Genomic DNA, 23,370 nt, shown 5'->3' with positions numbered 1-23,370 from the left:
GAATATTTGTGTGCTATGTGCATATTATTTTTTGTTTTGTTTGAACCGCAATCAAAACTATGTATATTTTATGAGCTGATGTGATACGAATACTTAGCCTAGTATTTTAGAATGCAACATCATTGGTTGGCCATTATTTATCTGAGATTTTTATTACATTTTTTATTCAATGCCGATGAGATATATTTGAAGCGAAACCCTTGAACGGCTATTTTTACTTGCCATATTTTAGATCAATAAAATCTGATCTTTCGGCACTACTACTCGACATCAAACTCGTCGTAGTGGACATCGAACCAGAAACCTGCTATTAACTTCCCGAAGGAGAAGTTTGTTTTCATCAAAAAATCCGATTCGCTAATTTCATGTTTTCTCGACGTTTCAAGCCATTCTGAATCGAATGAGACCAAATTTGGAAAAAGTATGTGTGTGTGTATGTGAACAGATTTTTTTTGTCGTAAATCGACGTTTTCTCAAAAATGGCTGGGCCGATTTCAAAAATTCGATGTATCTCGATGAGGACTAGCATTTATCAATTTTTTGCGACGATCAGCCAAGCCGTTTCTTTGTAAATAGCCCGCAATTCTGAATCGATTTTGAAAATTCAAAAACCGTTCGAAAGATATTGAAGAACCGATTTCAGAAATTTAAAAACCAATCGATATATTTCGATGTGGATTATCTTTTCTCAGTTTTGTGCGACGATAGACTTAGCCGTTTCTTTGTAAATAGCAGAAAAGTGAAAAAAAATTGTCCACGTTTTAGCTCTTAATTCTGAATCGATTTTAAAAAATCAAAAACTGTTCGAAAGATGTTGGTTGGGAATGATACTGATTAGTTTTAGGTAAAACTCTATTGGGCCGTTTTCTTTTAATTAACTGTTGCAGAAAAAAATGCCCATTTTTATGAAACTTTTTTTTGGCGGTAGATATCATAGTCGTCTTATAGAACGTACTAAACTGTTACGGCCCTACGACAAATAGTTTAATGTTAAAAATTCATCCAAGTTTGAGAAAATATTATAGTTGTGGGAGTAGTAATGATTATGACAATATATTAAATTAGAAACTCCCAACAATAAAAAAATATAAATTTATTAACTATAAAAATATTTCGATATCAAAAATATACATGACATGTCTGATTGTTTTTTACAAATCAAAACCAGCCTGCTTGATATCGCCACACACTCCCTCAGTGTTGATCTCACAGTTTAAAAAAAAAAATACAGGGAAACACGTTATAAAAATGTGGTGGGAAAGCAGATTATAGCAGACCAGTGTTGTAATACTGGTCAATTACAAATTTCCATGTTTCGTCAGCAGATCCACCGTATGTGGTGATTTGACCTGCCATCAACTCCATATTCTGCATAATGTTCTCGATCTAATGGGTATTAGTTATATCAGAATAACTTAATGTTTAGAATGCATAATTTATGGGTACAGTTTCCATTTCTGTAAGCGTTGCATTCGTATCTGATGAGTTCCGATCAGAGAAAGAAGTTGGCTCTTTATCCAAATCAGGATCATTGGTTTCTTTGACATAAGAGTCCAGAATTGTGGAATCCAATAAATTATGTCAAATTTTGTTTTGATTCGTCGTTGTCACCGATAATGGGAGGTAGCATTATAAGACGATTTGTTGAGTTAACAGAGAAAGAGAGGTTGAATTGCATTCCAATGAAAAGTTCAGGCTCCAAATTATTTTTTCTGTCAGCAATAAACACTGAGGTCTGGGTATACCAAATGAGTAACCTCGGAAGTCTGATCCAGATAGTAAGTGCGTTAACTATGATGGATTGGACTGGACATACCTTATAGGTCGTCACTGAAGACCAGTGATTATGGTGCTGCGTCAAAATCAATTTTTCTTAAATCTTCGAAAAATAAAACTCCTTTATCTTCATCTCCATCGTCGTGAGTCACCAATGTGGGAGTAGTAATGATTATGACAATATATTAAATTAGAAACTCCCAACAATAAAAAAATATAAATTTATTAACTATAAAAATATTTCGATATCAAAAATATACATGACATGTCCGATTGTTTTTTACAAATCAAAACCAGCCTGCTTGATATCGCCACATAGTCAAAATTTGTGTCAAATACGCTTTTGTTATGTGATAAGTCAAACATTATCAATTAATTAAAATTTATTATAATATCAAATTTAGGGCATGCAAGCACGTGTCTGTACAATATTATGAATATAATTACAGTTAATTTAAATGTGTTTGAAAAAATTCTATTCGAAATCGCAATGTTTAGATTTAATTAAAAGCGATAACTTCAATTTCGATTTCGATTGATCGAGTCAATTCTTACAAATTTCGAGAAGTTCATGCAACTTGCCCTAAGGCTAAATGCCACTTTCAACTGGTTTATAAACTACGTTCTTAGCGTGAAGCTACGGCCAGCTATGTGCATAAATAGATGCATACAAATATAATCATTCTCGAATCTACACATTTTATCAGTATTCCAAATGATAATATAATGGCTCAGGTCTCTATAAAGAGCATAGGGTAGATATGTATCTGTCGTATTAAGGCATAGGGCGTAGGAATGGATGGAGATTTTGTTTGAGTATTATTCGTAAATGACATGTAGGGATGACATTATATTGTTTTATTGCCTATCTACGCATTACGGATATAGAATCGGTAGTTTCAATTTTATTCAGGATGTGCACTGACAAATACAATGAAATGTCATTTTTTTTAACTTCCCGCAGGGCAAGTTATAGTAATCGCAAAAAAATCGAAAATGTAAATTTTTATATATCTTTACGTTTCAAAGGTTTCTGAATATTTTGGCATACCTTAGAAAAAATGGATGTAAGTATGTGTATGTGTGTGTACGTGTGTGTGTGTGCGGATACAAATTTTCGTCGACGATTTTGGGAACACCGATCAACCGATTTGAATAATTCAAATAACATTCGATACGTATTGATAAGGAGACGTGCTGATTAGTTTTTGGCGAAGGTAAGCCTAGTCGTTCTGAAGATACGGGGCAAAAAGTGACAAAAATGGTAACTCAGTTTTTAAGAGAACGGAGCGTCCAATTGTAATAATTCAAAAAACATTTTACTTGTATTGACAAGATGAAGAACTGATCAAATTTTCATGAAGACAGGTCTAGCGGTTTCGGATATCTAATGAAAAAAGTAAAAAAAAATGCCATTTGGCGGTCAAAAATGATCATTAGACATATGCACATCAAATAAGTATAAATTTTGTTTACATTCCTATGGGTTCAGTACCAATGCTTATCCGTTAGACGGCGACGCGGCGCTTACGCACTTTGATATTTCATCAATAAAGCAGTACGATTGCTTTGAAAAAAAGTTCAGAATTTTCAACAGATGTCAAAATAAAGAAAACATTTTTTTTCAATAAAATTTTTTTTTCAAAAAAGTAATTTTTTGTCAAATTTATAGTCTCGCAAAAATCTAATTTTTTTGAAGTAAAATTTTTTCAAAAATGTTAATCGTTTTTAAAAAAATAATTTTTGGTACGGGAAGTTCCAGCAATTTGCCTTAAGGCACGATGCCATGCCCTCCACTAGTTATTTCTTTTAAATTTTACGGCTTCCAACTATGGAATCATTCGCGTTATACACGACCTTTCGTCGTTTTGCATAGATTTAGAAGTAATGATTTGTGAAGATACAGCTTTACTATTATTGGGATTGCATATGCATATTGTATAATTTTAACATGCACATACAAATACTTATAAGTTTAATTATTAATATTAACAGATAACATGAAAATGAATTAATAATATATCTGTGACAGGTTAACTTGTTTCTCACCACACGTGGATACATTTAACAAGTCTTCACTGTGCGATGAGCGTATGCTTTAAATTAATATTAATGTTTGAAACGCCATACTAATTAGTTCAAATATTATACCGTTTTTGTTTCTTCTGTTACTATTGTATCTTCTAAGATAAGAGTTCTGAACATTGGGTAAACTATCTGTAGTATTGCTTTTTCAATATTGTTTCAACAACTAAAAATGGCTATTATAAATTTACTTTAAGCAATTATAAAAGTAGGAGGAAAGTTTTGTGGAGCAATAAGAAGGGTGTCCTCGCTGCCTGCCCTGGATAATTGAGTTTTAATTAGCAGATATCTTTGCATAAATCATTTTAATAATCATTTATAATACATAGAACAGCAAAACCAATAAAGATAATGTAGGTCAAATATATTTGTGCAAACAATTCAAATATAATTATGTTACCATCCACGCTCATATAGCAACATATTTTTGATGTATTTTCAAAGAATTTTTATTTTTATTTTTAATAAATTTCAATTTAAATGCAATTACCATATTTTATTTTCAATATAATTTATTACAAGACTAAAAGTATGAATAAATATAATCATTTGATAAGTTATATTCAATATTATTAAAAAATGATTATTAACTTCTTGTAGGGTAGTTATAGCAATGGGCCGAAAATCGAAAATGAAAATTTTTGCATTTCTCGACCTTTTGAAGGTTTTTGAACATTTTGGCATACCTCAGAAAAAATGATTTGTGTGTGTGTTTTGTATGTCCGCATTTTTTCGGGCGCACGGATCAACCGATTTGAATGGTTCAAAAAACATTCGACTCCTATTGATAGGGAGATGTGCTGATTAGTTTTTGGCAAAAGCAGGTCCAGCCGTTACGAAGATACGGAGCAAAGAGTGCAGAAAATACAAATCGAGTTTTTGAGAGGAGTATCCGATTTGAATGACCTGAAAAATATTCAATTTGTAATGATTGGGAGCAGAGGTGATTAATTTTTAGCAAAGGCAGGCCCTGCCATTTCGAAGATACAGAGCTAAATGTGCAAAATTGGCAGTTTTTGAGTGAACTAAGCGTCCGATTTGAATTATCCAAAGAACTTTCTGCTTGTTTCAACAGAATAATTACTTTTTTCAAATTTTTTTCAAGACTTTTTTTTGTATATCGAAAATAATACAGGTTTTAATTTTAATTCTGTTCTAATATACTTTAAACAAATAATTTCAATTTTGCAATTCAGTTTATATAATTCTTATAGATATTAGACAATGTTACAATATTTATAAAAATCTGTATAAAAACATTTTATATTCCTCGATCATTTCGTCACGGTACGGTAAGTTACAGCAATTTGCTTTAAGGCACGATGCCATACACCACTAGTTTAATAATTTATTGCTTTACTATCATCAATGACTATACTCTGTCGAAAGTAATCTGTGGACCTTGACTTTTCAGGAAATAACAAAATGTGATTTCTATGAAGTGAATTTCTGTTACAACGTTGTGCATTATTGTTTATTGAATCTTTCTTTTTAAAAAAAACAAGATTATTTCAATTTTTGCGTTTTCATGTTTCCTGGTTTGATATGTATATTTGACTTAAATTTTAAAATTATTGTTTTCATATTTTTTAATAATTGTGTAAAACTGAAAAAAAGTTATTTGGATTTACTGAATGAACACTTACATCAAGTGACGTTTTATATTTTTATTACAGCTTTTCATAAAACTGAATGTTGGCAGTTTTCTAATTGTATCATCAGCTCGTGTATGAGGATTCATCATTTAGATTTGTTTTCAAGTTTTTATAGTAAGAGAACTAATCTTACCTTCATTTTCCCTGTCGCAATTTTGTCGTTAGGATGTAATAAACCTTGGTATTTTTTGTAACTTGGCGCTAGCTCGTATCTGTTATAAATTTTCTTATATGGCTTCAAATTTTGCATCTTTGTTATAGTCACATTGTGATTATATGAGCTCGAGTTAGGCCTTTTTTATCTTTGAAAATGAAAACCATGTGGCTGGTACTTTTCTGTTAATAATTGATCTTTCTAATGGTTTTTCTTGTAAAAAAATCTGGAATACATGGATTAGATGAAATTGCGATGAAAACAATGCTATAAGGCTAAAAGTGCTAAATTTTGTTCTATATTTGAATGTCGTGTTCGGAGTTTTTCAATTTCTAAAAGAATATCGCCATCATTCAACGCTAGCTGGCGCATTTCAATTTTGTTGGTAACACGACTCGCATTAGATTATGAAGTTAATTAAAATGACTTTTTATATGAATTACCTATTATTTAAAGTTGCTATCTTTTTTTATTTAGGACAGTTATTTTATATGCTTGCAACTGTATTGTAAGTTCACTTGTATAGTTTGTTTTAAACTATAATGAAAAATTTGTATTCATCGTGCATTGATTTGATTTTAATCATGTGGCAAGCCTTATGCAACTCGCAGTAAAATACGTTGACTAATAGATTAAATTATCTTATTTAATTTTATTGCCTATGTAATGTTACATACGCGATTTTCATTAGAATTCTTTAATTTTTCAATTCACTTCTGTTTTCATAAAAAGATTGCTATTTTTAGTAATGTGAATCAACACCTTTTTAATATTGATTTTGCACACTTTTATATTAAAACCTCACTAAACTAGACAAACATAATTTCCTGAAACGAAATTGCCGTCAGTAATATACTAATTCAGTTTATTTTGTTACAATGATGAAGGCTTCTCACAGATAGGGTCTTTAAGATTCAAATATCATGTGCGTGTGATTCAAAGCGTGGGCCTCGCCAAATTACATTTTGTACTGAAAATGAAAGTATGTCTAGAAGTCGGTTTTCACATGGCTATTTATATATTAAATTTATCTAACAAAAATTATTGTATGATAAGTAATATTGAAACAAAATTATTCAAACACATAAATTCAAATTGCAATTACATGTATTATACCACCGACTATAAGCACATTTTTTAAATATTTGAACAGCGATCAGAACTGAGTGTATAAGCTGTTTCTGTTGAACAACTTCTCAGAAGGCAACCCTGCAGTTAACCATACCCCTTCTTTGTGTGTATATATTGCGGCAGTGTCCACATAAGGTCATTTTCACTTGAGATAATATTTGAGATCTATAACCTCAAGTAGAAACTTGCTATCATGCTGCCTGATATCGTGTTTGACCGAGGTTGGGTTCGATTTCGGGACTAGTTTGTGCTAGCTCCAGTCTTTGACCTATTACGCTACGGCGGGATCATAACTATAGTATATTACACATGCCCAAAATACAAATATTTAAACTATTTATACTAAATTGTATTTGTCATTTTTTTTATAACTGATTCTTGAAAATTAATATATTATAAAATGTTTTTGAAAAGTTTTATATTTTTTGACTAACAAGAAATTAGAAAAGGGTTGAAATTGTCAATATTATAATGATACCAAAAATCAGGGACATAGCTATATATAAGGACCCAAAACAAAGTCCTTGGAAGCAGATTGTATTAGTAATAATGACAATTGTCCTAATAATAATGTTGTTCAATCATAGATATTCAACAAAATACGTTTTTCTGCTTAATCTGTTAATACCTTAACCGCGGTTTTGAGATAAATAAATAAATATATTTATTATGAACTAAAATAATTAATGAAGACGCTGTAAATCATTAAAATATAGAACAAAAAGTATTTGTATTTATATGTACTACTTATGCGTTATTGGTAAAGAATTCATATGTGATGTTGAAAACTTGACCCTATTTATTTATTTCCCTATTACATATGTTATTTAAGTATTCGGTATTTGGCCGAATAGTATAAAAAGATATAAAAAATTGAATGTACATGTAGTACATTAGTAATATAACAACTGCGAATAGCAATTACATTTATACGAACAAGTTTAGGCGCTGAAAACCTGCCGAATAGTTGCTGAATATTCGGTATTCGGTCTGTGAAACATGCAGAATATATATATATATATATATATATATATATATATATAATATATATATATATATATATATATATATATATATATATTAAATGGTACAGTCTTGGATTTGTGTATATTTTGTAGAGTTTCGAACAAGAATCCAAAAGTAATAAAAAACAAGAAAAGTTTTTTGGAAAACAATTTATTTATTTATTTATTTATTCACTGTCGACGTTTCGGAACTAGGTACGTTCCATCTTCAGGACATCTGTCAAGAAATATGATCTTGATGAGATTTAAGCAAACCATATGTTTAGGAAAAGAAAATGGATTTTTCTCAAGGGCTCAGATGGATCCAAATTGATAAAAAACAATTCTCTGAAAGGTTTGGTTCTTAATATTAACTTTTAGATAGTGCGCAATTCAATCAAACTTCGTATGGAAATAGCATGGAAAAAATTTTGAATATTAAAAAAAAATTTTTTAGGTATAACTTAGAACAAATTTTGAATAAAACTCATTCATTTGTTCGCTAAACTATGTCTAAAAACTGAAAATTTTTTCATGCTTTTTTCATACAAAACTTTGATTGAATTGCGCTTTATCTAAAAGACAATATTAAGAGCTAAAACTTTCAGAGAATTGTTTTTTATCAATTTGAAACTATTTGAGCTCTTGGGAGCAAGGGAATTCGAAAATGTCTATATTAAGGACCACCCTAATATATATATATATATATATATATATATATATATATATATATTATTTTTTGTAACCTATATTCTTATTTACTAATTTTCTGAATAAAGTCTTTGTTAACTTCCCGTAGGGCAAGTTATAGTAATCGCAAAAAAATCGAAAATGAAAATTTTTATATATCTTTACGTTTCAAAGGTTTCTGAACATTTTGGCATACCTTAGAAAAAATGGATGTATGTGTGTGTGTGTGTGTGTGTGTGTGTGTGTGTATGTATGTATGTATGTATGTATGTATGTATGTATGTATGTATGTATGTATGTGCGTGTGTGTATGTATGTGCGGATACAAATTTTCGTCGACGATTTCGGGAACACGGATCAACCGATTTGAATAATTCAAAAAACATTCGATTCGTATTGATAAGGAGACGTGCTGATTAGTTTTTGGCGAAGGCAGGTCTAGCCGTTCCGAAGATACGGGGCAAAATGTGCCGAAAACGGTAACTCAGTTTTTAAGAGAACGGAGCGTCCGATTTGAATAATTCAAAAAACATTTCACTTGTATTGACAAGGTGAAGAATCGATAAAATTTTCATGAAGGTAGGTCTAGCGGTTTCGGAGATATGGAGGAAAAAGTAAAAAAATGAGCCATTTGGCGGTCAAAAATGATCATTAGACATATGCACATCAAATTATCAGATATTTTATAGAGATTTTAACAATAAGTATACATTTTGTTAACATTTCTATGGGTTCCGTACCAATGCTTATGCGTTAGACAGCGACGCGGCGCTTACGCGCTTTATATTTTGTCCCTATGCAGTTAAAGCAGTACGATTGCTTTCAAAAAAATTTCAGATCTTCTACAATATGTCAAAATACAGAAAAAAAAATTTTTTTTCAAAAAAAAAAATGTTTTTTTAAAAAAAAATTTTTTTTTTCAAAGAAAAGTTATTTTTTGTCCAATTTATAGTTTCTCAAAAATCTTATTCTTTCAAAGTAATTTTTTTTCAAAAATGTTAATTGTTTTAAAAAAATAATAATTTTTGGTACGGGAAGTTCCAGCAATTTGCCTTAAGGCACGATGCCTTAATTGCCTTAAGACAGAATTCCACTTACAGCTAGTTTAGTATATTATTGGACATAATATCATTAATTAATAATTATTTTTTTTTGCAGGCGGCTCCTATGACGTGAAGCAGCCAAGCACAATGCACCGCGAGCTGGCCACCATTCTGGTCGCCATTTTGTCTCTAAGTTTGGTGCAGAGAGCAATTCGCGCAGACCTCTCTGGAGACATCGTGCGTTCATTCAACGACTCCGCTAATACTGAGAGATTTACTCATCTCGTCGTCGATAAGAACACGGGTCGCGTTTTTATTGGGGCCGTCAATCGTCTGTATCAACTTTCACCCGATCTTGAGTTTGTGTCTCGGGCAATTACGGGTCCGCATCTTGATTCACCAGAATGCTCTGTTTTAGAAGATTGCCCTGCAGCAGGCAAAGCAAAGAATCTTACCGATAATGTTAATAAGGCTCTCGTCATCGACTACACCACACGTCGACTGATAGCATGCGGCTCGCTGTTTCAGGGTGTGTGCACTGTTCATGATGTCCAAGAAGTTGAGAGGATATTAATGCAAGTTAAAGAAGCGGTTGTGGCCAATAATGCTACGGCATCAACGGTTGCCTTCATAGCGCCTGGTCCTCCGAATCCGCCGGTCACGCAAGTTATGTATGTTGGCGTCACGTTCACGGGCAATTCACCATATCGGTCAGAAGTACCCGCAGTAAGTTCGCGAAGTCTAGAACCGCGGTCGATGTTCCTCATCGCTGAGACTGCGGTCACGACGGGAACCAGAATGTTCGTGAATTCGCTGGCTCGCGAGCGCTATCCTATTAACTATGTTTACGGCTTTAGTTCTGAAGGGTTTTCGTACTTCTTGACGACACAAATGAAACACACGACTGCCAATGAGTATATTAGCAAAATGGTCCGGGTGTGTCACGATGACGAGAACTACTATTCATATACTGAAATTCCTGTGGACTGCGTAACGGAAGCGATGGGAGGCAAGAAGTACAACCTCGTGCAGGCGGCCTATGTGGGCAAAGCTGGTTCTGATCTAGCGGCCGATTTGGGAATCACGGCGCAAGATGACGTATTATTTGCAGTATTTAGCGAGTCCGATGCACCTGCTTCCAGCCGCCCTTCTGAGAAGTCAGCATTGTGCGTTTACTCTTTAAAAGCAATTCGTAGAAAGTTTATGCAAAATATTAAGAACTGCTTCGGAGGACATGGAAATCGGGGATTGGACTTCATATCACCCAGTCTTGGATGTGTGCTAACGGTAATTGTTGATATCTTAATAGTATTATATATATATATATATATATATATATATATATATAAATATATATATATATATATATATATATAATAAGGTATAATAACAATATTATATATCGTACCACATACTATTTAGAATCCGTATCGCTTCACTATGAGGCGGCGATACGTCTATTTATAATTATGTATATTATATGGTTTTGGGGTGGGTCATATAAAATACTAATTGTATGAATGTTTTTTTTTAATATTTTAGAGCCACACGTTTCGGCTAACATTCTGGCTTTCATTCAGTGGAATATACTGCCACAATTAGGTACCTTTAATTAATGAAAACACTATTGCTCCATGCTATCAAAGTGTGCACTATTGAAAAATATGTATGTTTTGGCACTACATAAACCGCAAAATTTTTTTGTTCTTTGTGCAAGATTTCGAGATATTCAACATAGCTGTTCCATAGAATAGATTAATTATTGAGAATGTTGTTTGAAAGATGATTTAAAATGATAGCTCTATATGATGACTGATGACAAAAATCGAAACGCCTATTTAGAACGTAAAGATCAAATAGAACTGTAACTATAACCCAATAAAAAAACTACAGAATACTGTAACTTAAAGGTTCTATGAAGCAGAAAATCTAGTATGTAAATATAAATAAGGTACCTTTTATGTTACTATCATTTAGGGGCAAAAATAATTCATTACATTCTTTTTTCTTCAGTCAATATCGAATGACTAATTTCTTTCCAAATGAAATATAATAACAACAACAAGCTTAACTGTTAATAACTGTACATGTTAATATAATAATCTTTAAACAGCAACCAGCCACAGGGGCTTAGAACTTTTTAAACATGCAAAGTTAGGGTATTTATGAAAGACTATCAGTAATATTTTAATATTTTTTTTTTCAAAGTGGATGCGATATAATTTTTTTAAGCAATCATAATAATAACTATTGATGTATTAAGACTATATTTTAAGGCAATTTAGCTGGAGCTTACCATATCAAAATTAATCAACAGAAGCACATTCTGGATAACCTGATGTAATCATGCAGCAATATCAATTGCAGAAATATAGATAAAAAGTATATTTCTAATTTTTTACTCTATACTTTCCTTATTTGAGGTGGAGTTTAACTTAGGTCGCTGACCTGCCCTCGGACAAAGCTCCTATTAAGTTAAATTAATCGCAAAAGGCAACTTGACATATTTATCAAGGAAATGATATATTATCGTTTTAACCACGAACAAATTATTTGTAAAATGTATAGTCATCTTGGTACAATTGTTTTTGATTTTTGTTACTAATTATTAACAAATATATGTCTGAATGTTATCACTGCGTTATTATAAATTTAGTGCAATTTTTTGAACATGGTGTCAAACAAATATCAAATTGACTTGTTTTATGAACTTCATGCATTAGGCGTTCACTTACCATATTTAATACTCAACTGACAGATTTCAGCAGCAAAGAAAGAATTCCGATGTCAACTTTTGCTATCGTCTGGTACATAATTAGATCTATCTAAATGGGTTGTAATTTTGTCTGTACAATTGTGTATATATATATATATATATATATATATATATATCAAAAATGTCAATATCAAAAGAAAAATTGAACATATGTATAGTAGTAGTATATAACAATTACTATATGATTGTTACACGCACTACTTAGGTGCAATAAAAAAATATATACATTTAACTTAACCCTTAAGGGTTAAGGGTCACTGGAATATGATTTTGACGTTGAAGAAAACTATTATGAAATTGTGTCTGTTTCAAAAATATGTATGGCTCCATATATGTAATACGCAATTACAGTGTGTATGTGATGTGAAAGATTTTCAGCATCTCGAGTTTGTGTACGCCCTAGTAAATTTTGCATTTGGTCGTCGTTTTGTAAAATTGCACTAATTTCAAAATTCAAATGACATTTGTAATACGAAATAATAATCCACCCTTTAATTAGCTTTACGTGGTGATTGAGCGAACCATTTCTTGGTAATTATTAACAGCTAAATAAAAGATTGACAAAGTTTTCGCAAAAATATCCTGTTGAATTTTTCGTCTATTTTTTCCAGAAAATCGTAATCCTGTTTAAAATATTCAAAGTTCGTTTGAAATATATAAATTGGCATAATTTTTGTTAAAAGTTGGACAAGCTATTTCTTTGTAATTAACAGTATATTTCCCGATATTATGCAAGTTGTCTTCTAGCAATACTCATTGGAATCTTTTTGAATTATTTTCCATTCTGAATATTATATTATGTATCATTATATATATATATATATATATATATATATATATATTTAACTTATTTTTTAAAACCTTACCAGAAATCAATACCATCATCAATCAATTACTCCTACATATTTGTAATTTTTTATCTAACCATGAAGTGTTTAGTGGAATAGCACACACTTTACGCGATTTATTGTGTAAATATATTTTTAGTAAATATTGATTTATATATATATATATATATATATATATATATAATATGAAATCATTTTATATTTATTGTGTGTGACTAATTCAATCTATGAGTAACCGACCGTGCTGGTGTCTACTTATCAGTTAGGTGTATTGATTTATTCACATGTATTCTTGAATCATACGCAAATATTTAACTTTAACTTAAATAAAACATATGTATTTTATCTTTTTCTCGATTCTAGTAACGAGCTCTTTAATTTTCTTTTGCGAAACTAATAATATGGTTAGCATATTAACTTAACGGCAGTTAATATACGAATCGTGTACTGTATGCATTCATACAGCATACAGTAATTATAAAACATAACTTTTATACAAAAACAACGCTAGATAAGTTTGTTGAATAAAAATATATCTGAAGTTTACAAAACAATGTAGTAAAACAATGTGTGAAATCTTGTTTACACATCCTAAACTTACGTATTCTGCTTTATCGACGGAAAATAATTCCGAGTACTACGATCACACAATTCGACCGATTACAAACAGTATTAAGAAATAAAGCTTAAAATTTTTTTTCAAAAATTTTAAATGTTAAACTTAATATTTCATATTCATATTTTATGCGTTGCATAGTTAACTTATGTAACTTTAAAGTTTTAGAAACGCTTTTTTAAACAATATTAAAATAGCAATTAGAAAAAGTATTTTTTATAAACTATTGTGCTACTAGTACTATTACTGGAATTCTAAAATCCATCACAATAGCTTATAGATATGTATTTCTGATTGTTATTCAATAAAAAAAAAACTAGTGGTAGTGCTGGAACTTTCGGTACCGTAATTAAAAATCTTGGTGCGGAACTCAAGAAAAAATTCACAAAATGTGTACACATTATTAAAATCTCTATAAAATATCTGATAATTTGATGTACATAAGCCTAATGAATATTTTTCACCGCCAAATGATATTTTTTTAATCTATTTTTATTGAGAGTCCATAACGGCTGGACCTGCCTTCCCAAAAATTTAATCAGTTTTTCATCTTGTCAATACAAGTAAAATGTTTTTTGAATTATTTAAATCGGACGCGTCGTTCTCTTAAAAACTGAATTATTCAAATCGGTTGATCGGTGTTCCCGAAATTGTCGACGAAAATTTGTATCCGCACACACACACATACATGCATTTTTTCTAAGGCATGCCAAAATATTCAGAAACCTTTGAAACAAAGATATATACAAATTTTTATTTTTGATTTTTTTGCTATTACTATAACTTACCCTACGGGAAGTTAAAAAAAAAATGAATAAAACTATTATGCTGATTTTTATGACTTCGTTAATAAGAACTAAAATTCGAAAGTAAAGGTGAGTTATTCATTGGAACATAGAAATGTAAAATTAGCCCACATTGAGGACGATTAACTTTTGACAATAGTCTCATTTGTTGCGTCATTTCAGCCGGTTAGCGCTTAATGTTGTGCAAAGTGTTGTTTTCGTGTGTGAATTGTGTTGTTTCCGTGAAGTGGTCGCGCTTTTTCTTTGCAAAAGAGGAATTTTGATAGTTCTACTTAGACAGGAATGTCACTTCGTTAGACAATAAGTGCTTATAATTACATACTGTGAAATATACTTGGCAATATTACCACGTTTCTGTGTTTGCGCTCACACGCTACAACTTTCTTACGAACGAAACTGGAATAGCAAAGGGACGTTATTCGAGTTTTATTTAACTATTTACCTCTTTGTTTCAAATGAAGGTGATTCAAATGTTGAAAGAGCTATGAAGAAGAGAAATACATTACTCGTGCTTACAAGGATTTAATTGTGATTACGTAAACTGTTCAAAACTTTTAGATAGTTTGATATCGAATAGATCCGTTTTTAATTTGGTATGCAGTGACATAGTTAATAGTATTATCCTCTTCAGCTAACAAATAAGCAATAGGGCTCGCACGTAGGTAAGCGGTTAAGAGCGATGGGACCTGAATCAGAGGTCCCGGGTTCGATACCCACTTCGAGCAGCCTGTTGTCAGACAGCAGTGACAACGATTTGCACTTGGAAATATAGATAGTAATATGTTTCCAAGTGAAAATAGCCCTCACCCGGTATTGCTGCAACAATAAAAATACTCGCCCTATTACAGAAATTGTAATAATAATATATCATATAGAGATGTGACAACTGGGTTGCCATCTGTCCAACAGACTAGTATTAAGTCAAATCAGCACAACAGCTTATATGACTATTGGGTTCTGATTGCTGTTCTAAAATAAAAAAATAAAACTATTTTAAATTTGATTTGGTATTAACGCTAGAAGATTAAACCTCGAGTAAATGGTTTTTTAATTGTTTTATAAGATATTAATTTTTACAAACTCAAATTAATTTGATTTTATTTTAATATAGAATTTATATTACTCATTTCTGTCTACTGACATTGTACTTTTAGATCATAATTATAAAGCTTAAAACTTCAAAATTATTATTTATTATAAACTATAATTTTTTTTTTAATTAAAGTTTTGTAAATTGATTGAACCGAATAGTTGCAACTTTAGTTTTGAGAGCTCGCGGCCCCAAGAGATGCTGCCGTACTCCGTTAAATTTGCGATTAAGAAAAATTGCAAACTGAGTATTACACAAAGGAGCATACAACAATGTTTTGTTAAAAGTGAAATATGAAATAGATTGATGATGTGTTGAGATAATAAATTAAATTTAATAATGTTAACTTTTCAAAGATTGATTTAAGATCGATAAATGATATCATTATTAGTTTATTCTATTTTTAAAATGATTATTTTGATGATACTATATAAGGTGGCCATTTACAACTTCCAGCTAATAAGTTTAATATTTAAAGTCGGCTTTTTTAATCACAATTTTTAACTGAATCGGCAGAATCTCGTGGCCCGTGAGCTCTCACTAAAGTTGCAACTAATCTTTTTTTTTTTAATTTACAAAACTTTTATTAAAAAACTAGCCGGCCCGACAGACTTCGTCCTGTTAAAAAAAAATTGTAATGTGGCGGTGTTTTGTGCCTACCTTTTCTCTATTCTTTGCAAAAAATTATCCTGAACAGAACCGTCACCCTGGTAATAATTCGGTGTGAATTAAAAATAATTAAATAAAACACTATAAGCATTTAAATGTAAGTAATTTTAATCATGTAAATCATAATTAAAAAATCAGTTCAATTTTTATTGTAGTGCTTTGTGATAAACGATGTTTTTTGTTTGATTACCTGGCGAATTGGATGGTTTTCCAATACCGGAACAGACAACATACAATTTTCCATGTGAGAAACATGGGTTTTCCAAATTAATACCACAAACACTTAATGATACCATAAACGCACTGGAAACTGTAGTCGTTTAATCTCAAATCTTTTTTTATCGCTAACCTTGTGCCGTTGCAAAGGTGCGGTTGGTCGATATTTCGCAACATTATAATTGCCGATCCAACCTTCAATTGAAGATTGTGAGGTGACAATCCTAGCAAATCCATCGAGTTTAAAAACTCCGGTGCATCGTCTTGGTTAGTTGCCGAATCAACTGATTCGCCTACAATTTGTTCTTGAATTTTGAAATTTAATTAATTTACATCAATGTTTTTGGCTGCCAATATAGCTTGATTAATAGGAAGATATTTCTATGTTTATATAAATATATTCAAGATTATCAAAAACTACACAAAATGTCATGACATAGATCATTGTTTTTTATACAAATTGCGTTGCCTACTCGATTAAAGAAGAAAAGGGCTATTTTTAGGGTTTTCCCGGAAATTATTCGTTTTTTTCTCGCCGTAACAACCATCCTTGGACTTCAACGAACATTTTAAAAAAAGAATTGGCCAAATTGGTCCAGGCGTTGTTGAGTTATGCGCTTACCAACACATTTTGCGATCCATTTTTATATATAAGATAATAATAATAAAACCTAAATAAATATTTAGTAGGGTTTCATACTTTTTATACATACTTAAAAATACTAATCGATATATAGATACTTAATATAAGAGCTTAATATTTATATGTGAACTGTAAAATTAGACTTGAGCTTATATTCGATTTATTTTCAAGGACAATCAATTACAATAAATATTCATTTAAAAATAATGTTGTTAATTATCTTACTTTTTATTTTACCAATATGTACATTTTGAATTGCATTTATATATTGTTTGTAATCATATTGTGCTAAATATGATTTCAAATTAAATATAGTTCATGTAACATGTATTAGCCAGTTTAAATGCCAAGGCGAGCTATAAGCTTAAATAATACGAGCCCAAATCATAAACAAAATTATGCAAATGTGCTGCCTTACATATTATTAAATTTGAATTCAGTTCTTTACATTCTTCATACAAAATAAACGGCTGATTTGATATACTGCTTCCCCTAATTGTATTATGTAAATTTTGAGCCAACGCGTGAATATATGCACAAAATACTTCTTCGCTTTGTTTGAACGTACATTCTTCAGCGACAAAATACAAATACAAAGTTACTTAATTTAGGTTTCAAAATAACTTACAAGGGAAAATCGTGATTTTATTCTTTAATTCAGTTATATGTCACATCTAGGCACGTGGATTCTGATTTTTACTACTATTAATAGCATTGTTGTCGCTATTTATCAGATTTTTTAAATACATCGACTAGATACATTCCATCTTACCTTCATTAATAAATAATATTTTTTTTATAATATTATATTAATATAAATATGAAGAACTGGATTAAAATTAAAAAAGCAGTGTAATAATTGTAAAATTGTGAGTTGAATATCGAAAACTAATTATCTGCGGATCTGATTGAAAATCCGATTAGCACTAACGATTACATCCGATTAGCTCTTAATATTAACGTTTAGATAGAGCGCAATTCAATCAAAGTTTGTATGGGAAGAGCATGGAAAAAATTTTGAAAATTAAAAAAAAATGTTTTAGGTATAACTTAGCGACAAATGAATGAGTTTTATTAATTCATTTGTTCGCTAAATTACATCTAAAAAACATTTTTTAAATTTTTGAAAATTTTTCCATGCTATTTCCATACAAAACTTTGATTGAATTGCGCTCTATCTAAACGATAATATTAAGAGCTAAAACTTTCAGAGAATTGTTTTTTATCTATTTGGAACCATTTGAGCCCCTGGGAGCAAGAAAATTCGAAAATGACCATTTTAAGGACCACCCTAATATATATATATATATACATATATATATATATATATATATACATATATATATATATATATATATATATATATATATGTTTGAGTAACGGATTACTCTCAATTCAAGTTGTTCCATTCTTTTGCGATTTATTAGTTTTTACGATTTTTAAAATAATGTACACCTTAATATTAAACACAGAAGTTTTTATTTTGGTAAACATTCCATCGGGGAATCACATAATTTGCAGTCACACATATAAATGAAATTTAGTTTATATCCTAAAATGAGTGACAACACTTTATATATATATATATATATATATATATATACAGGGCCGGTCCTACCTTGCATGCAAAAAATGCGGGCGCATGCCTTAGGGGGCGCCAAAATGAGATTCGGACATGAAATTTATAATATAGTTTTTTCAATATCATTAAAAAAATATACAATTTTTTTGAATCTTTTACTAATCTTGGACGATATTTTTTAAACTTTAAAACAACAATTTGATACACGATGGGAAAGTATAGGTAAATACATACACTTCGGCCCTTGTAGAATTTTACAATTAGAAGTTTAATATGAAATTTTAGATATTTTAAATAATGAAAATTTAAATTAAAATAATCTAACATTAAGTACCAGTATTATGTTTAATTTTTTTATATATATATATATATATATATATATATATATATATATATATATATATATTTTAACAGCAATCAGAACCTCACGTCCTATGAGCTGTTGTGCTGAAACTTCTCTTTTCTTCGTATTTTTTAGATGGTAACCCAATGGTTAATCCATCCATATTTGATGATTTTTTGTTATTAGATTTAATCTAATAGGGCTGACTTTTTTATTGGTGCAGCAATGCCGGTCAAGGGCTATTTTCACTTGGAAATATATTGCTATCTATATTTCCAAGTGAAAATCGTTGTCACTGCTGCCTGACAACAGGCTGCTCGAAGTGGGTATCGAACCCGGGACCTCTGATTCAGGGCGAGCCCATGTTTAATAATGAGAGGTTAGAATTTTTTGCACCTTATGATTTGGTCAAGAGAATAAATCGCATAAAATCCCCAAAATAAATAAGTAAAAGGTTTCTAAAGGCAAATATTAATATTGCACATGCCTTAGAAAAAGTTTGGATTAAAAATAAGAATTTAAAAATACTAAAATGAGCACCCGCAAATCGCCTTGATCTTCTAAATAATTTCAAAATCAATGTACTTCATGCGCATTTAGATTATTCATATCCATTTTTTGTGCAGAAGCTCTATATTTAATAAAAATTATTTTAAAAAAATTACGTGAATGTTTATATAATTTTAATGATAAGCTGTTCAAAAAGTTAAAATAAAAGGGGGGGTGCAAGAAAAAAATTTGCATGCGGGCGCTGGGTACCCCAGGACCGGCCCTGTATATATATATATATATATATATATATATATATACATATATATATATATATATACATATATATATATATATAACATATAATCTGCATATATAACATGTAAAAAAAAACTTCATCCAATCCATACCTTATTTAATGGAAATTATTTATTGATACTGATTCATTACCTACAATTATTAAAAATTATATCGTTTTTTATTTTGTCAATGGTTTAATTTGCATCGTAAAATGCAGTACATGCTTTTTTAATTAATTTGACTTTTATAGGAGCAATGTTAAATTAATAAAATCTAACTTGTTTTTAGTGACATTCATATTGAGAATCATCCCGGACGCATGCGTATTCGAAAATAATGTTGAATATATAACATGATCTCTGTTATATATGATGTAATATAAGATAACATAATGTATAGAGGTGGGTTCATATATCACTTAACGTCCTTGCCCTTCACGAATAGACCTATACCGAGCGCCTATAGACACTACATTATCTTCACACAATGTGTGCACAACATATATCACCTACGTTGTGTCGGTGCAGTTTAGCACAATACAGAAGCAGAGCGCGGTGCGCTACATAAGGTGTCCCGCACCGCATATTGTGATTTCATCAAGTCACTCATATTCCGGGTTTGCCGTTCGTTCCGTTCATCCGCTATGAAATCTGTCATCGTTGCGAACGGATACAATGTCTCCCTGGTCAATTATATGAGACATCACAAGTCATAACAGCACACAATGTTGTATATTATAGAGTATACAAATGCGTTTCTCCTCGAACGGCACCTTGTGCCTTTGCTGCTGTGCCGCCTACCGAGAACTTAGGACAGAGCAGATGACAAAATTAAGGTTACGTGATATGCGAGAGATGTTTCTCAAATTGAGATATTTACTTACTCATTACATACACTGCTGCAAATTATTTGCAAAATCTTTACTTTAATTTGTGTAATCCAATAAATAACTAGTGGGGACCATGGCATTGTGCCTTAAGGCAAATTGCTGGAACTTTCCGTACCGTAACGAAATGTTCGAGGAATACTGAATGTTTTTAAATAGATCATTATAAATATTGTAACATTGTCTAATATTTATAAGAATTATATAAACTGAATTGCAAAGTTAAAATAATTTGTTTAAAGTATATTAGAACTTTAGTCAGAAATAAAAATAAAATCTGGATTATTTTCTATATATAAAAAAAACTTAAAAAAAATGATACAATTTTTTTTTTCCAAAATCAATTATTTTGTTAAAACAAGCTGAAAGTTCTTTGAATCATTTAAATTGGACGCTTGGTTCTCTCAAAAACTGCCATTTTTTGCACATTTAGCTCTGCATCTTCGAAATGGCTGGGCCTGCCATTGCCAAAAACTAATAATCACTTTTCCCAATTACTACTAATTGAATGTTTTTAAGATCTTTCAAATCGAATGCTGCGTTCACTCAAAAACTCGATTTCTATTTTCTGCACTCTTTGCTCCGTATCTCCGTAACGGCTGGACCTGCCTTTGCCAAAAACTAATCAGCACATATCCTTATCAATAGGAATCGAATGTTTTTTGAACCATTCAAATCGGTTGATCCGTGCGCCCGAAAACGTGGACGAAAAATTGTATCTATACATACATACACACACATCCATTTTTTCTTAAGTATGCCAAAATGCTCAGAAACCTTCCAAACGTCGAGAAATGTAAAAATTTTCAATTTCGCTTTTCGGCCCATTACAATTACTTATCCTACGGGAAGTTAAAAAACTATAATTTTTTGTAGATGTTTAATTTAAACGTCATGTTTCGGAACTAGATACCTTCCATCATCAGGTCAAAGTTTTTTTTTAAAGAAATAACAATATTAATGATAATGATTACAGAATGTTAATAAAAAGATTATAAATGAATGAATTATGTACCTTTCCTAAAAAATGTATAGAAAAATATAAGAAATGTAAGAAACAAAACTTTTGGCGCATATTTTGACTATCATATTTTTACAAACTTTGATGAATTTTTAAAATTAAACTACGTGTCGTAGAACCGTAATATTGTAGTATTAGGTCTTTAGGACCATGATATCTATCAACATAAAAGTTTCATGAAGATAAAAATTTAGCATTACGAAGAAACGGCTCGACCGATCATTGTCCAAAACTCCGCACGATTCCCAAATAATATCTATCGAATAGTTATAGAATTATTAAAATCAATTCAGAATTTTTGCCTAAAACGTGGACGTAAAATTGTTCACTTTTCTGCTAATTACAAAGAAACGGCTCGTATGAAAAAAAAAACTAACCAACGCACTGCTTGTCAAGTTTCATTGTATGGTTTTTAAACTTTTTAAATCGAGTCAGCAGTTTTTGTGAAAACGTTTTTCTAACACTTTATTATAAGAAAATGGCTCGACCGATCCTCACCAAAAACTAATCAGCACGATTCCCAACTAATATCTTTCAAACGAATTTTGAATTTTCAAAAACGATTTAGAATTGTGGGCTAAAACGCGAATGAAAAAATTTTCACGTTAACGGCCGATTAACTGGTAAACATGATCGAAATATATCGTATGGCTTTTAAATTTTTGAAATCAGCCGTTTTCCAAATTTGGTGTCATTCGATTCAGAATTCAGAATGGCTTGAAACGTTAAAAAAACAAAAAAAATTGAAAATCGGATTTTGTCGCGAAAACACAAACTTCTCCTTGGGGAAGTTAATAAATAAATTGCTCTGGAATTAAATATGATTTTAATAGACTTGTTAACATTACTCACTTATTTAAGGAAAATAATTTTTTTCATTAAATTACGTAATTTAAAAAATTATTTGTTTTTACAATCTATTATAATATAATAGTTTTTTATTCTCTGTTTCCAGACACGAAAAAATATTATGAAATATTTAATATGTAAAAATTTATTCAAGTATAAGATTTAAATATAGTTCTGGTTTATATCATTCTAACTTTTGAATTAATGTATTTATACCATACCTATAAAAATAATTTACAATATAATAAGTACACATTTATTATTCAGACTGGTCATGTTGCTGTCTAGTCTCATATTTTTGTACGAAGTCTAATTCATCTGAACAGGACTGCCAGTGCGGTTTTATAGCGTATTTATTTTTAGCTTAATTACGAACTAGCAAATTCGTCTTTCAAGGACTCGATGTGTAGAGTTTGGAAAGCGCTACAGACACACATGGGTGAAGACGAAATTAATATTTTCGGAATAGTGGCTGATGTCAGAGTCCCGTATTACACAGTACGTGCTACGAATAAACTGAACCTGAATATGATGACTGCGAAATATCACAATTCCACTTTGATCTGTATTGTTTTTATACAGACATTAAGATTTTTTTTACAATTCTCTATAAGCCCAGGTACAATACATTGTTAAATAGGCCATTTGTGCATATACTTGCCTTTATTAAACATTTTTTGGCCGTGCTGCTGCATTTA

General features: G+C 30.5%; 1 protein-coding gene across 1 annotated transcript in view; it reads left to right on the top strand.

The window, feature by feature from the left end:
* Nucleotides 1–23,370, top strand: part of LOC113376673 (plexin-A4) — a 91,425-nt gene that overhangs the window by 28,456 nt on the left and 39,599 nt on the right. The window contains exon 2 of the mRNA XM_026616679.1: nucleotides 9,654–10,825. Coding sequence (XP_026472464.1) covers nucleotides 9,686–10,825 — 1,140 coding nt within the window. The 5' untranslated portion in view covers nucleotides 9,654–9,685. The remainder of the gene's footprint in view (nucleotides 1–9,653; nucleotides 10,826–23,370) is intronic.

The sequence above is a fragment of the Ctenocephalides felis genome, unplaced genomic scaffold, assembly GCF_003426905.1.
Source record: "Ctenocephalides felis isolate EL2017-DRISC unplaced genomic scaffold, ASM342690v1 CF-g0.4_SCAFFOLD_01886, whole genome shotgun sequence".
In the NCBI taxonomy this organism is placed as follows: Eukaryota; Metazoa; Arthropoda; class Insecta; order Siphonaptera; family Pulicidae; genus Ctenocephalides; species Ctenocephalides felis.
The sequence above is the reverse complement of the archived record's forward strand: the minus strand, read 5'-3'. Positions and strand labels throughout refer to the sequence as shown.